This window comes from Tigriopus californicus, chromosome 3 (assembly GCF_007210705.1).
Source record: "Tigriopus californicus strain San Diego chromosome 3, Tcal_SD_v2.1, whole genome shotgun sequence".
Classification (NCBI taxonomy): domain Eukaryota; kingdom Metazoa; phylum Arthropoda; class Copepoda; order Harpacticoida; family Harpacticidae; genus Tigriopus; species Tigriopus californicus.
Genome location: NC_081442.1, coordinates 9,623,030 through 9,639,832, shown reverse-complemented (window position 1 = coordinate 9,639,832; position 16,803 = coordinate 9,623,030). Strand labels below are relative to the sequence as shown.

The 16,803-nt window shown below is 43.3% G+C and overlaps 1 protein-coding gene and 1 long non-coding RNA gene across 4 annotated transcripts in view; one reads left to right on the top strand and one right to left on the bottom strand.

The window, feature by feature from the left end:
* The window catches only part of LOC131878214 (NHS-like protein 1), a 102,236-nt gene extending 89,179 nt beyond the window's left edge, over positions 1–13,057 (top strand). For all 3 annotated transcript variants that reach the window (XM_059224133.1, XM_059224134.1, XM_059224135.1), the window contains 7 exons: positions 204–782; positions 8,091–8,308; positions 8,486–9,529; positions 9,604–9,766; positions 11,433–11,532; positions 11,615–11,887; positions 12,270–13,057. In XM_059224133.1, coding sequence (XP_059080116.1) covers positions 204–782; positions 8,091–8,308; positions 8,486–9,529; positions 9,604–9,766; positions 11,433–11,532; positions 11,615–11,887; positions 12,270–12,518 — 2,626 coding nt within the window. In that variant the 3' untranslated portion in view covers positions 12,519–13,057. The remainder of the gene's footprint in view (positions 1–203; positions 783–8,090; positions 8,309–8,485; positions 9,530–9,603; positions 9,767–11,432; positions 11,533–11,614; positions 11,888–12,269) is intronic.
* Positions 2,305–10,401, bottom strand: LOC131878223 (uncharacterized). The gene is made up of 4 exons (XR_009372985.1): positions 10,269–10,401; positions 5,303–5,937; positions 4,701–5,244; positions 2,305–3,727 (listed from the first exon to the last, which is right to left on the bottom strand). It is a non-coding gene; the product is annotated as an uncharacterized LOC131878223 (long non-coding RNA).
* Positions 13,058–16,803: the final 3,746 nt, after the last annotated feature.

Genomic DNA, 16,803 nt, shown 5'->3' with positions numbered 1-16,803 from the left:
GTGATAAGAGCGACCCTCTCTCACTCAAAGGCGACAGTAGTCCTCCTCACCTTTCCCATCAATTTAGGCCCAATTCCGAAGGCACCTCTTCAAATTGGAGGGCCACTGACCTGAGCTTAACTCGGGTTTTTGCGGGCCTTCTCTTTGTGTAATCTTTGGGGAACGATCTCCTAAACGTCTCTCTCGTTCGTTTAATGTTGCAGTGCTCGACCAGTCTACCTTCAGGAGAAGGCCCAGGCTTATCGAAATGGAGCCACCCTAGAGGAAAAGAGGGAAATTACACCACCAACGATCAGCGGGACCCTGGAGGTGTGGCGGCAACGGCAAGAGTCAGAGAGGGACAGGATTCGAAGAATGGAACTCCATCCATCACCACCAGAGCGTCCCCCCAAGAAACCCCATCTCCGATCCTCGAGTAGCCGAGACAACACCCCTCCACCAACCACACCTCCACGAGGTCACACGCCCTCCCATTCATCGAGCTCAGGCTCGTCTCGAGTGACCACCCCGATATCTTATTCCCGGTCATCTTCAATCCGCCACTCGAAACCCAAATTTCCTTCTCCACCTGGTTCTCCTCGGAGTGGGGCCAAGGCTCGAAGCCCCACGCCTCCACCTCCACCCTCCCCGCTACCCCGGATGCCAAGCCCACCTAGCATCCAGGACTTGCCACTGCCACCCCCACCTCCGCCCAGTGCGGAAGGCCTTAGTCATGCTGTTCCGAGCGGATTGAACCTCCCTCCGCTGCCCGAGCAGCTGTTGTCCCCTCAAAACAACTCAAGGTAAGTGCTTGAATTGACTCCTCGCAATACGTCCGCGTCCGGTGAGCTCGACAACAACAAGACATAAAGACAAAGTGAGAGAGATGATATCTGAAATTACCCCCTCCATCTCCTTCATCCAAAGTCCAGCCATTATCAGTCGGGAGAGTCAGATAGAGAAGCACGAGTGAATCATCGTTGCTTGAGCGCGATTCCCACGATAGCCACCCAGCCACACTATCGATGATAGCCATAATGGAGACAGTGGTTCGCTTTGGTTTGGGCATAACTAGCAAAAGCCCATCTTGCAAGAGAGAGAGAGAGGGAACGAAATGGATTTTTTGAGACCGAGGTTCGGATGGGAATTGCTCTCGTTTGTCGGGGTGTTTAATACATTCTTGGGGCTCAGAGTGGTAGGCTGGTTCAAGGGTGAGCCTATCGAGCCACCAGAGGAGTCAATTACCTGATTCATCTCCAGAATTGCCTCGAGGAGCCAGTCGTTTTTGACCCTCGAACAATGGAAAATCGTGGAGATTGGAATTTTCATAGCTTCTGTTATTTCCTGCTGCGACATTGGCACCTATTTTCGGGCCAGACGGCCCGTAACCTTCGCCTGAAATTGGATTTGAAGCTCAGAAATCCTCATGTTTTGAGTGAATCCCAAATACCCCAAAGGGAAATGGGGACTGGTTGTCCCTTCCAGAGTTTGAGATATCCCTAGTCTAAGCCAGACAAATGACTGTTTGTCCGACCATGGTGACAACACGTCGAGGGAGAGAAAAATATCTTGAAATGCATTACATTGCAAATAGATAAAAACGTCCTTGACCACCATCACTCTCGTCTGTTGCAATCTGGGATGGTTCTCTGAATTTAGATTGGAAATTACCATTTCCAAGTGTCAGCTGGTCAGTCCGTAAAAGGGAGATAAATCAGTGGCAACACTATTTTTGCGGACAGGATTTGTTTTTGCAATTGGATTCCGAAGAATTCTTTTGTGTATCAGATGGGATGGCAAAAAACGTTGCCAATCTAAATCAATGTTCATGGCTCATCGCACATTCCCACAATTGTCAAAATGGAAGCCATCACATTGGGTAGGACAATACAATAGGCAAGTGTGTGTGGACGTCACTAGAGACGACTGGAATGAATACGGTAGATATTTTGGGTGGAGACTGGTTTTGAGTGCGCTCCCAGAATTAATTATTTAGAAGTGAAAAAACCGTTCTCGAACACAATTATTAAAGGAAATCAATTGGCCCTTAGGATGTGTGAGAAGGACCAGAATAATCTTTAACCTGATGTGGAATGCCTGAGCAAAGGGGCAATAACTTCAATTCCTTGTACATGGACACGTCTCTCTAAGATTAGGTAGCGACGAAATGAGCCCTCAATTTAAAATGAAAAATCACCTTCGTTGTTTGGGAGTTGTATCCATACCAAATCTATAAATGGGTGGTCATTTACAAATTTTGAGAATCCAAAGCCCACCAAGGTAACGACATTTTTGACATTTAAAACAATTTTCCTTCATCATCAAGTCGAGTTCAGTCTTGATTCGTTCCAAAGTGGACGGAATGGCTCTCATGTCAGAGTTAAATTCAGTGGGGTTTAATTTCACCCTAGTACAAGTAATGACTCGGAAAATGCTTAGAATGGCCCATTACCGTCACATCCCTCTATTGCCCCCTTTCAAATTGGGGTCAACCCGGTTCCGCCCAATGGAAGTTTAGAGTTGTTACAAATTGTCGTCATCTCTACTTTGTTCCACTTTGTCTTGGCTAATGTTTTATTTTCTATTATCAACACAACTCTCAGTTTTGGAATGGGCAAGATTGACGCCAAATTCAGCTCATGAACATATCCAATGTTGAGCGTCAACGATCAAGCTTGAAATCCGAAGTCCCGAAAGATGCAGTTGCTTCATTATGACAAACTCACATGAAAGCTTAAGTGCATCCAATGCATTTCGAACGAGAAGTGGGAGGGGGGAGTGTTATCGATTCCTGGTCTATTCGTCACGACCAATGGGTGCACTTGGAGAGCCATTGTGTTGATTACCAATGGCTCTCAGTGTGACCATATCTCCTCGAAGTTCTTCGATCGTTTTCCATTTTCGAAAGAATGTTCACCTATCATGTTTTAACGCGACTATGATAGAAAAGCACGCGGGCGGGATCCTATTTCCACAGAATTGTTTCTCGGCTCCAACAAAAGCGGAAATGTGGCTTCTCGCCACCACATCGAGTTCCTTTCTTTCTCATTCATGCTAGCCATGACTTGCCGAAAAATGATGTGTCAAAGACCTCTTTCCAACTTTTAGTCAATTCCATTTTTCTCTTTCCTTTTTGTGAGTGAGCCGCCTTTAAATATGGCCGATTCATTCCGAGATACTAAATTGGAGAGATTTCAACGAAGGCATTGGGCGATTTTTTGAGCTTTTTGAGTGGAGAGAAGTGGGCTGTAAACTGAGAAGGAAGGAGCAAGAGAGAGGAAAGGAGACAAGCCCTTCTCACTCCCTGGCTATCTTCCAACACCATCTCGCTCTGGTCCGCTTCCATTGAAAGTGGTCACTGCAAAATGTGAAAACTTGTGCCCATAAAATGTGACTCCGCTGGTTCATATGTTGGGTGGTCTCATACATCTGTAGCCATTCGTTTCGCATCGGTTTGAAAAATCAGATTGGTTCTCACTTTGTGCGCTCATGCTACCAACCCTATTGCACCCCTCCCATATCATGAATATCATGGAGCTCATTACTTCATACGTGGACCACATACCTTGCCATTGAAAAAAGTGGGCTTGGAATTTGTCGGAATCATGTTTCTGGCTGTCAGCAGCGGAAGTGATAAATATCATAGATTCGTCTAAATATCGGTTGCCGTGGCTGTAGCCTCTTCTAAAGACGATTGATTGTCAGCTTCCCACTTCCAACTATTAAACGTTGAGGCACGTAGAAGGAGCTGAAATGAGAAATCCGTTACCAACACATGTGAGAAAATTCCTGGCATTCCAACCACAGTTTTTTGTCCGATTCAACGACATCGTTACAATGGTCTCATCTCCCCCTTCTTATTCTTAGACATCAATATGAAGATAATGCGTAGCTTTCAGTGCCATGAAGCAGAGAGGAGGGGTGTATTTGGCAGATCTTTGGCATCTTGGTATTCCTCATCGTCGATGATCCTGTTTAGAATAATTAACTAGCGTTTAGTCTTTAAAAAAACTAGGTCGAGGTAAAATAAATGTTGCCCTTAGTTGTGCGGATAATTACTATTGAGCTTCGTTTTAATTGGCTATGGATGAACTTTTGGAATTCCGGCTGTGTTTGGAGCAACCATCTTCCTCACCCACAATCTTTTGAACGTCATTCAAGATCCAAAGGGCGAAAATTTGACGGTGATTATTCCAGCAACTCATAACACCAGTTTTTTCATGATCGGCTGACTGGGGCGTGAAAATGACATTCATGCCACTTTTTACCGCATGGAATGCCGTCGACAGTTTTTTTTTGTTTCTTTTGCATACATGAGCGTAACCCAATCGTTCGCACACATATACTAAGAGAAATATAAGACATATGCGTCCCAGTGTGTTTAAAAACATAGTTTTTTGGCTAATGTAGCATTTTTTTGTTTCACAAAACTAATGTTCTTTACTTTCAAACGGTGCGAATTACTTGTTCTTAACCTTTCTGAGATACATTATGGTGTTCGTCAAGGAGAGTTTTTGTCCCCCTTTCTCGATCCGAACTATACAGAATGGATCTGTGTGTGAGAATAGCATGTGGATGTGAGACATTATGGATGAGAAATGTAATTGGACAACGAGACAGAGAGGGAGAGAGAAAAAAATGAGCGACCCATCTGATGAAACAGAATGTGAAGAAAGCTATTTTAAGACGACTTTGACGACCTCCCATTAATTATGACTTACCAAAACGAGGGTGATATCAACGGCGGCAAATGTAGAGGTGACCATTTAAGATATGGCGATGCAGATCCGTTGCAACCACATTTTTGGGTTTTGTGGGCGTTTGACGAGAAGAAGAATTAACCTCATTTGACACATATGCTCATTGGTGCATTTCTATCCACAATCCACAACCTAAACGAGCTCATCCTTACGAGACGAAGCGGTTCGTTTTCCATCGTTTTGGTCTGGTTAGGATTGACACTTCGGGCTTAGAAGGAGCCAAAATTGAATGTAAATGATCGACGCTCTCTTCGTCGAGCCATTTTCTTGAAAACGTCCAGACCACGTTTAAGCCATCCCTGGAGAGGCATATCCAATGAGCAACGAGCCTTCCTTAAGAGTGTGAAGACGAGACGTGCCAGAGAGAGGGACCCGTTCAAGAATTATCATTGACTAAATGACGAAGCAATCTGGTTTTATGACCGCCTTCACGAGTGCTGGCCATGCCCTCCATGCCTCAGAGGATGAGAGCTGAAGCTTAGATTTCGTGTCTAGACCTTCATTCCTGCCATAGGATGAGTGAGGTTAAAGCCAAGGTGTTTCGTTTTGAAGCTCACTCTCACCCGAGATGTCTCAGTTGATTCCAAAGGATCAAATATGATCACACACTGAGATCTTCATGATACTTTCTCATGTCATTTCGGTCTCAAGCCATAAATTGTTGTTCACTCACTTCGCATCTCCTTGGATAGAGGAGGGGGGGAGGTGAGTGGTGGTCCCTTAATAACAATGTTCCACGGCCTCTTTATCTCAAATCAATTTCAAGTGCCTGTTTTCAACTTCATGCCAGGCGAAGCACGAAAATAGTTGCTGTTATCCAGGTCTGGGAGAGTTTCCTTTTTGACTCCGAGGATCTCTCGGGGATGCAATCCACATGTGTTAGTGTGTTTATTTCTTCTCCCCCTTTTGTTCTACATTCTTGCAGATCTGATCTTGATTCTCTCATTAGGAGAACCAGAAAAATCTGAGAAACACAACATTCCTCTTGACATGAGTTGGAAAATTTGAAATTCCAGTTGGATCATGAATGATCATCTTCGTTCAATCCTTTCTCGGTGGCAGTCTGAATTTCATGAATTTGAATGGGAACTTGGTGCATTCCTGATTTGGTTGGAGAATCGACGACTGAAACTGTTTTTCCCATTGTCCATTTTTTAAGCAAACCAAGAACACGCAATGGAGGTCTCCCAAATTAGATCTGCAAACAAGATAAATTTGAAATTTTGTCGTGTAATGTTTGAGTGCGACCAATCTTGGCGAGTCAATCTACAGTACAACGAATTTGATGCTGAAGGTATGCGAGGTTTTTTTTCTGAGAGGAAATCGCAGAGTCATTGCCAAGTTCCAAAACTAACGAGCTGTCACACTTTGGGTAGGATGGGCTTGCTTCCAAAACTTGGACAGTCAACGACAATAATGGACATATTGGGAATTTCAAAAAGGTTTTCATCTCCTCATGTTCAAAAAGGGTGCAGCTGCCCCGGAATACTCCGGAATTGATCAATTGCGATTCATTTGGCCGTCAAGCGTGATGTAATGAATCCAGATTTTCCAGGCCCACGATTCCTAGTAAACATGATGACTCTGTATCAAGCAAGGTGGGGTGGGTTACTGTGTCATAACGTTACTGGATGATGTCCATGCACTACAATGTAGGGCCAAGTGAGGCATTGATTGACGTAGGCGAGTCAGAGATCGGGTTTCAGTGCCCCGAACTCGAGTAAGTCGACTTGAAGTTGGAAAACATGCACTCACTCACTCTTCCGAGATAAACGATAACATTTCTTAGACTTGCACCGAGTTCATGCCAACGTTTACTGCTACTTAATATCGGTGGGCCCTGATGGCAATCAAAAGGCTAAATCTTGCCCAAACATCTCCCAATTAAGTCGTTCATGACGTTTATGGCCCGATGACGAGGATTCAATGCCCAAAGTTCCAGTTTCAACTCCAATGTTCTTGACCCCATTGGAGCAATATTCCCGGAGGGCCTATGTAGCGCTTTTATTAGAGCCTCTTGTGCTATCATCTTCCACTAAGCCTACTACCACTGCTGTTTCTACTACTATTGGAACAACATCTCCATTTGCATTCGAAGACACATAAAATCTGTACAATAACTGGAAATTTGTCGGAGATACTAGCAATTCAGCTCCGCCCAAACTACTCAATCTGAGCATTACATACACTACAAAGTACAAAGCATCGTATTTCGACCTCTCGTCGTATGGGATTAAGTAGTCCACCACCGGCACCAAACAAGTACGTGAATCGGATATTTGTTCAAAAAGCGAGAAAATCCAAGGCACGGAGGCGTTTGTTTGAACCTTTTTTGTGTGTCAGTGTCATTTAGTGCCTGGCAACGATTTCTCAAGCTTTTGTACATCTTGGGCCCCCAACGAAGCTGACCACTGTGAGAAGTCGTGCTGGTTGTACACAAGCAAAGGGTCAAAATATCTGGATACCCACCAATTCTTGTCTTGCCTCCAATCCTGAGAATCTATATTGCAGTCCACTGTCAACCCACACTCACCCATCACATTGATGTCTTTTTGCGGTTGTTTAAGAGGTCGAGTGCGAAGCTTCAACAGGTAGACATGCAATCCACTATGGTCGTGTTCAAACCATCGTTTATTGGTGCCAAGGGGGTCAATGGACGCGATCAAGTTCATGGTCAGCGAAACTGCACGCCCATTGACACCCCTCGTCTTGCTCGTCGAAATCTAACCGCTCTCGTTTTATTCGATCGGGTGAAGTCGAGCATGATTAAGGGTTGGGGTTGAGAAGGGTCCTTTTACTCGTCAATGGACGCCAATGTACCCGGACCTCGTTGTGATTGTACCCACCCGACAGCTTGAACGCGAGTGCGTCGACCTACATTTTCATAAAGCGAGGCAACTCCACTGTGGGGTGCGTTGTTGGCTGGCTTTTGGGGGAGCTTGGAGGGGGTCCAATCAAGGATTGGTGAGCTGGAGGTTACCTAGTATGTAGCAGATAGAGAGAAGGGAGAGCACAAGGAATGGGTAAGGGAGTACGCGCCAAGAAAAGATGCATCTGGGGGTGTCCTGCAATATTTGGATCCGGAGAAGAACGAACTCCGTCCAGGCAACAGAGAAAGGAGACGAGTCAGACGACGGAAAGCGAAAGCTGATTGGGCTCTTTGATAACAGGAGTACCAAGTTCAGAGGGTTCTTTTTAGTCCAGACTTGGTTGGTGACATGAACGGCAAGATGTGAAAATGGTTCATTTCAGCCGCCGTCTCAGCTATTCAAGGTGTCTAACAAAGAAACGAGTTCGCTCTGTGTTAAGGAAGATTTTGTATAACTAAAGTGAGATTTCCTCTAATTGCAGAATATGTGATTCGCCCAAGAACAAGGATTCTCCCTTGTCGCCCCATCATGGCATGGAGGGCAAATACCGGAGAACGTCCTCCCCCTCCATTTGCAACGCTCCCAATGTGAAGCCCTCGGTGAACGTGAACGACAACCCCGGGATGGGCGACAACAGTTTGAACCATTCCCCAGTTCGAGCCCCGAAGCGGGAGTCGCCAGCCACCATTGCGGCTAAAGGTAAGCATCATTAGCGAAATGATACCCGTTCACTACTGCTGTGCGTACGTACGTACATACACACTCATCGTCGTTGGTCCTCCGAGCTGAAACGCTCAATCATTAGGCCAGGAAATGACTTGGCACTCGAGGAGCTCTCGGATGATCCTAAATTTCCTGCTTCTTTTGCCATTCTAGGAGCTCCTGGCTGGGAGAAATTCCTGGGCGGAAAAACATCCACCGTCCAATTCACTTCGGAGGAAGTGAATAAGTTCAAGCAGCACAGGGATGAGCAGATGGCGCATCAGAATCAACAGCCACACCCGCCACGCCACCTGCCTCCCGCCACGCCACCCAAACCTCCTCCTAAGCCCAAAGCTAACCAGGTGCTGGATGATCACCCGCCCACTTCAGCCTTTCACAGCCCTCGCGGGATCAAGAGCAGTTTCAAACCTCAACCGCGAATGGTTTCGCCCACAAATGCCAACATCGGTCTTTCGCCCATTCACGGCTCGAAGAGCTCTCCGTCTTTGAACCAAGGCTCGCCCAATCACACGCCCACTTCGGCCAATCTTCACCACCCCTCTTCGGAGAACCACCGCTCTCGTGGCATTAAGAAACGTCATCATCACAACCATCATCATCATCATCACCACAATAATGTGTGGAAGAATAGCTTGGAGTCCTTGCGAGTGCCCAACAACCGCTCCTCGGAGACCAACGGGGAAAGCCCCTCCCGCGGGTTCATTGCCGTGTCCTCCCCACCCCAATCGAGAACACCGGGTGCCAACAACACCGATCTCTACCATGCCGGAGCCCCCGGTGTCAACCACAGCCATAGCAACAGTGATAGTGGACTGAGCTCCTTGAGTGGACGCACCTCCACCATGTCGCCCATCTCCACCATGTCCACGGTGTCCAGTGTGAGCTCGGCCTCGTCATCGGGTAGCTCCAGTCGGAATAGTCTCCGCTCAGCTTCCATTGTCAGTTCGTGCACCATTCCTTTGGACGAGGAGGAGGAGCAACTCTCGAATGATTCAAGTCCCTCGGGAACGATGAAAACCGAGTATCACCAACCTCTCCTCTCGAACTCGCCCATGAAACCCGGGAACAAGCGCCGTCCCAGTTTGGCCTGGGAGAAACTTCCTGAGGAGGTGGAATGTGACGAGCTGTCTCGGGAGTTCTTGGAGCAATTGCCGTCCAATGCCGCCGTTCATGGCAAGAAACTCAAAACTCTTTTTGGTAAGGCTTGTTTTGGGGTGTATGGTTTTTTATCGTAGGACTTCGTTGGCTAACAAGATTTGGTTGATTCATAGGTGCACCCCACAATGCGAAAACCTCTGCGGACTACATTGATGGCTTGTTCGACTTCGACTTGAGCGAGAACGAATCCCAAATCCATCAGCGAAGATTCCAAAAGAATCTCAGTCCGTCCATGCTCAAAAATCGGATTGAGGTTCTTCACAACGAGAACAAAAAGTAAGTCCCATCTCCTCTTCTCCACCACGTAGTCGTTACCTAGTGCTTTCAACCAACCTACCTACCCTCCTTCCTTCATACACTACCAAGCTCGAAAATGAGTAATGGGCTCGCTTGGCACGGCATCAGTGCAATATTTGTGTCTTGTGGGCATTTTCAAGCCCATCATAATGAATGGTATAGGCAAAGTCAGCGATCCCTTCCCTTTAACGCTTCAGTCACGCCAATCAAAAAATGGTAGAGATAGATGTCAGTGAAGAACTCTGGCTTATGTCGAAATGCATCCATTAAAATGCCCATTCCTGGCCAACCAACGACAGCCGTTTCGGCGTCCAAAGAGTACAAGCAAATGCGGTTCAACCCTTTGCAACGGAAATTCCTGGCCCCGTTACAATCCTGCCACACACTGACGATAAGACCCGCCTTCAAACTCCGAGAATTCTTGATGCATCCTGGCTCCAATCGACACATTTTTCACATGGCACTGCACCAACTTACTTACCAATGTGAGGGCCAAAAAGTACTCATCCGATTGGTAATGAATCGTCCACAAGAATTGAACCCGAACTTGGTTTTCATGCTCTCTGGACGACAAAGTGGACAAACTGGTGTTTTTGAATACTCAAATCCCGTGTTTGAGGCCATCTTGAAGCGTTAAGACCCATAATTGGATAATTTTTCTCTCACCTTGATCGAGGTAGAGAGCCAGTCCATATTGGCCCCCAAAGAACAGGCTTTGAAATTCCATTCGTGATGGGTTCACCAGTGCAAAAAGTGGTCTTCCAACCAGGATGACGAGGAGGAGCAGGATGATGTGGCTGGTTGGTTGAAGGTGATTCTTTGAATTGAGGCCCCACCTATATTTAGTTGTCCATTCGAGCCCTGCCAAGTTTGCTTTTAAAGAAAGTCTCACTGATTGGCAGCTAGTCTCTTGAAATTCGGTTTACATCATCAAATTATTTGGAGCCTTTCAACCCTTCAAACGACAATTTTCGTCTGTGACAACAGACCCTCTGGGAACTGCTTATAAATGGTGACCAAATGACGCGGATCTAGTTAGATCGCCCTCAATGGCTCTTTGATGACTTGAGACAGTTTTATGGGGTGTTTTTTCGCCCTAATCCATTTGATTTTGGCAGTCTGGAATTGTCAGAGTCTCGATTCCAGTGAGGAAAAGCTGATTCAATTGCAACCATCCCTTGTTGGACGATGTATTTGAAACGCATAAGTATGAAATCTACTTAAGCTCCTGACCAACCATCCAGTGCCCAATAGGCCCAAGTCATGACAATGGGCACGAAGACGGTTTTTTTTCCTCTCAAAGTTCATTTTGATGCGTGAGGCCTCCGGGTATTTTTCCGTTCGGGAGCCAGATTTGTCAAGTACAAAGACCTTTGTACTGTCTTCTCCGATGTTGCTGGCATCGAGACCTGTTGGAAGTGTGTGTTGAGTGAGGGATTAGAGCCTCGAGTTTCCAAGATCTTGTAGAACTCGCGGCTCCACTTGATTGGTCGTCAATCAATTTGAAGCATAAGGGGAAAAAAGAAAAATGATATATAAAAAAGTGTACCCAGATCTCATCGAAGTCTCGTTTGACACCCAAATTGGCCGTTTGGTTGAGGATTTTCTATTTGATTTTCAATTTCTTTGTCTCTGTTTTTTCCAGATCCAATGCGGGGAGTTGTTCATTCTCCAGCATCGCTGAGAGCAAAGCCCGATTCTTGAGGGATGTGACCAATGCAAACGACTTCATGCAAGATAAAAAGGTACAAAGATTGACTCAAACCAATGATCTATTCACCTCTGGGAGAAAAAGAGAGTGTTCAATTGTGTTTGATCGTGTTTCAGGAGCTTCTTTTGGCCAGAATCTGCACGAAACTGGACATTTTGAAAGCCGAGCAAGTGGCGTTGAAGGAGGAGACCAAATTGAACGAAGAGCTTGGTCGAGAGATCACGCTTCAGGTGATGCAATTGGCCCAACCCAATGAGTGTGACAAATACAAGCTTCATTTGGAGGAGATTGACAAGATCTCGAGTCTTATCTTTGGATTATCCGGCCGACTGGCCAGGGCCGAAAACGCCTTACTCGCTCTGCCAACGGACACCGAGGACAAAGAAAAGGTAAATATTGGACCACGGGAAGATCAACAGATGTGCTCGCGTTCGAAAATTGAAATCTGAAGCCCAGATCAACGCTGAAAACTCCTCAGAACGGAAACGGGTGTCTTGATTGGCGGCAAGTCGGAAACTTGGACTTTGTTTGATCCATAAGCCATATTGAAGAGCGCTTTTGAATCTTGTCTAAAACCACAAAGCGCTGATTTTCAAATTTACCAACAATCGTCTTTGTTTGGCATAATTATCGGGAGCTGTTGCCGCGGAGGTTCTATTTTCCTGCAACAACGTACTCCGATTATCGTTCGCTTGAAGCTAGCAAAGTGTTGTCAATTCGTTTTAATATGTTCAGTACCTGTTCATTCATATTGTTTGTTGTTCATTTTAGGAGGCCTTAGCGAGTAAACGCGACAAATTGACGGATCAATTATCCGAGGCCAAGAAATTGAAAGATAACATTGACAAGCGGTCCAAATTGGTGGGTGATCTACTCAAGAAATACCTCAAGGAGTCTACGCTCCAGGATTACGGGGTGTATGTCAAGATGAAGGTCAAATTGATCATGGAGTCGCGAGAAGTTCAAGAGAAGATCGCCATTGGCGAGGAACAGTCCGTGGCCCTCCAAGATGTCAACTAAAACAAGAAACATTTACTACTCCTATAATTATTGTTACTATTACGACGAATACTACACAAACATCAGGATAAAAGATTGTCTCAAGAACCTGGCTGTGAAAGAAGAAAAAAAAACACACAACATGCTCCTTCAATAGAAACTTGCTGATCAACGTTGAAACAAATGTTGATGTTCGAAAGAATTGTAAATTTGATAATTGTTTTAATGATTCTCACCTTACCCTCCCCCTTTATCACACAATACTGCTGTTAGCTATTAATTACTACTAGTCTTGAGTTCAGCTCACTGAGGAAGTTGAAAGAAATCAATCTTCAGAAATCCGGTTTTCCAACCTTTTCTTTACCCTTCTTTTTCTTCTTTTCTTTCCCCCGTTTTTTCATGCAAAGCGAAGCAAATTCTTGTCTTCTGTGCGCTCCTCCATAAATACTGGTGCCATGCTTGCGACGTTCTTTTTTTAAAAATATGTCTCAAAATGGTCATGTATCATCATTGCAAATGATTTGTTAAGAGAAAAATAAAGAATCGTTTTCTTCCTAAAATGAGGTATTAATAGTTGATTGAATGTATCAATCACATCCATCTTGTCGTGTTTTTTTAAACAAAATGTTAAAAATCCACTCAAAATGATCAAGACACTCACTGAGAACGGGTTTATGGCATTATGAAAATCTCTTTTTCAGAATATCATATCTTGTTACCTACTTTCATTACGGGTTTGAGGACACACTGTCCTAAATTTTGCGAAAATAGTTGGCATTTTAAAGCAGAACTTCAATTTAAAGCAAATCTGAAGCTTAATATCAATGTAACAAGGAAACTGTTGATTGATTCTATCAAAAATTTCCGCCCAACATGCCCAAAGAAAAGATTGATTTAAAAAAGAAATCCAAATTTATTTGTTAAAAGAACATTATGTAAGTTTTGTAACTGCATATGAGTCAGTAAACTTATTTCAATTGGTTCTCTGGTTTAAAAAAGTGCTCACATGTAGGTACAATAAAAAGTTTCATTTGACAATTTTGTTGAAATAATTTTGTTTAGCAGCCAAAAATAGTGGCAAGCAAAAATGCACTCATTGAATCATAATAGCAAGTCATATTTTTCGGCTAAACTGTGATGGGAGCCAAAACACAATAGGCAAAGTGATCAAGGTTTCGACAGCAAACCTTCATATTTTTTTGAACAAATGTCACTGGCATCGAAGTTTATTATGAATAGTTTTAGTACAGATCATATGTTGCAACAACTTTGAGCTTACAAATGTTCTACTCCATATTTTGCTAACGTGCTGGAACAGTTTGATTTTGAAGGGTAAAGAGATGCAATTTTGAAAGGTTTTTTTGAAAATCAAGATATAAATAGTTTCAAATGCTGTAAAAATCACTTGAGACACTAACATGTAAATATAAAAAGGGCTTTTGGTTATGCAGTACATTCAATTGAATTCTGAAGAAAATATATTCAATAGGCGAAGCTAACTATTTTATTTCAACCGTCTTCGGAACAAGCCAAAGTAAAGATTCCAGCCTTGTAACATCAGATTTTATTTTACTTTCATACACCTCACTTCCATCACATGCGTCTTTAAATCATAAAATTTGCAACTTTCAATTGGTTTTAAGCATGATAGTTTTTAATGTGAGATAAAATTTCATAAATCATTTTTTTTCCAGAAAGATAAGTATCACGATGCTAACTCTGTACAAGTCGATTGTTCAGCCGCATCTTGAATACGCCTCTCCCATTTGGGCTCCAATTAGTTCAGCAGGTTTTGCAAAAGCTCGAGCAGGTCCAAAGATGTTTTTCTAGGAACATTGAAGATATGAGAGAGCTCTCGTATGGGAGAGGTTAGAAAGGTTGGGATTTATACAGTGTTCACAGAAGGTACGAAAGGTATCTGATATTGTACGTTTTCAAAAGCATTCATGAGCTTTGTCCCAACCCAGGATTTAGGGTCAATTCTAGTGACCGTAGAGGCTTAACGTGCGTTTTGAGAGCACCTTCAAGCCCTGGAGAATCCAGGCTAGTTAAAACAATGAAGTCCAACTCTCTTCTTTCTCGGGCTCCTTCATTGTTCAATTTGCTGCCCTCAAAATTAGTCGTAGGTTTTATGTAGGGGTTGATCCAGTAGCAAGATTTAAGTCAGACTTGGACAAGTTTTTGACTAAAATTCCGGATCAACCTTATATTCAAGGATTAGCCAGATCAGCCAATCCTAATTCGTTGGTCGATCAAAATAATATATATATATATATATATATATATAAATCAAGTAAAATGAATAATCTTCTCGTCTTGAACTGCTGGGATTCCAATCCTGGTAGCGGTAAGGAAGTCCGCAAAAAAAAAAAAAAAATTAATCAAATTTTTCCTTACGAGTCTACGAGCTAAACAAATCTTGATAAGACCTTTTTAACCGTGGATGCCAGCTTCCAAAAGCTGAGAAAATTCATATTAAGAAGATCTTTCCATTATAAAAGACCAAAAAAATCTCTAAACACTAAGATTCCATTTCATACGAAATTATGTAAAAAAAAAGTTATCGAACAGCTCCTAAATTTGCGACTCCAGAAGGCGTATTTCTACTGACCTTTTCACAAAATGTGTCTTATTTTAAAGTGAAATTCTGTTCAAGAATCCCCGTGGTTGTAAAGTTTATTTTGGAATAATTCAAAATAGAAAGGGTTTTTGAAAAGAAAAATCTTGTTCATCGCCTTACTGCCTCCATGTTTTCTTTTTTTTCCGGGACTTGCTTACTGCTACTTAGAATGGAATTCCCAGCACTTCAAGGCTAGAAAATATATTCATTTTACTTAACTTTATATTCATATGATATCTGATCTACCAACGAAAGCCATTGAATGCTGGGTTGATCGGGATTGATATTTAAAAATTTGTCCAAGTCAAGTTTGACTTGATAGATGCTACCGGATCAACATTCCCTACGAATATTGGACGGAAGCACATTAAACAATGAAGGAACCCAAAAAAGAAGAAAGGTGAACTTCATTGTTCGAACTAATGGTCACGAGACCTTGAATGTGCACACTAAGCGGCTGCGGTCTCTGGAATTGACCCTAGATCCTGGGAAGGGACAAATCTCATGGATGCTTTTGAAAACGCTCAGTATCAAATACATTTCATGCCTTCACTGAACCTTGTGCCGTCGCAACTTTGTTGATCTCTCCCAAACCAAGAGGTCTCTCATTCCTGTAATGTTCCTAGTAAAACATTTTTGAACCTGTACGACTTATTACAAACTTACTGAACTGGAAACAAAAAACACAGATGAAATGCTCCACCATTCCTATGTCAACTGCCTAAAACCAATGTTTGATTGTAACAGGGAACCCGCTTTGTGGTCCCAGTGTGAAGGGCTTAGCCACTAATTACACGTTTTGTTGGAAAGTATAAGGAAAATGTATTTTTAACGTATTTTCAAATACAATATCGCGAAACTTATGCTGGTTTCAAATTTTCTGTTTTGGGCCAGTTTGAAGAAGGTCCTCTTTCTAAAGTTTTGAAAATACATTATAAATACATTTTCTTTATACTTTGCAACAAAACGTGTAATTAGTGGCTAATTATAGCGATTATATTGAAGTCGATGTTCAAAATTCAACCATCTTGGATCAAATTATTTTATTGGATCAAATTCTTCGGAGAGAGGTCATCAATAGTCTTCAAACTAGCCTGTGTCCAAATCTGGATTCTAGCTAAGGATTCAAAAGCAAGCTACTACTTCCAATGGATTTATTCCCTCGGCTCTCATGAAAAGGCATTATTTATTTTGGGTGCCGGGGTGTTGTTGTAAAGTGGGTGCAAAGTCTCACGTGGCCAACGAAGTCGGTCATCGTATCATTCTTTTGCATTTCCGATGGTTCAAGTCAATCTTGGCGTGGCGAGGATGGGACCCTCAAATGTGGTGTGTTTGTAGAATATGGATCCTTTTCCGTGAAGTGATCATCGTTTTACAAGTGTATTGTTCTTTAAAGGTAAATTCCTGTGTATTAGTATCCCAGAGCTAGATAATGATTTTGGATGCTTGCCCACAATAAGTTGACACGAGACTTGTTCTAGTGAAAAATTATATTTTATTCGCGTTTCATGGATAGTGATGAATCAAAGCTAAGCATCAGCGCTAGTACATCAAAGTGGCTGAAGGATTCGTCGTCTCTTGAGGGAGGGACTTCAGTGAAAAACATCACGAATTTAGAGAGAAACTGGGCAGACGATATTTGAAATCCCTTCTGTTCTTTTACAATAAACCGTACTCTGAAAACTG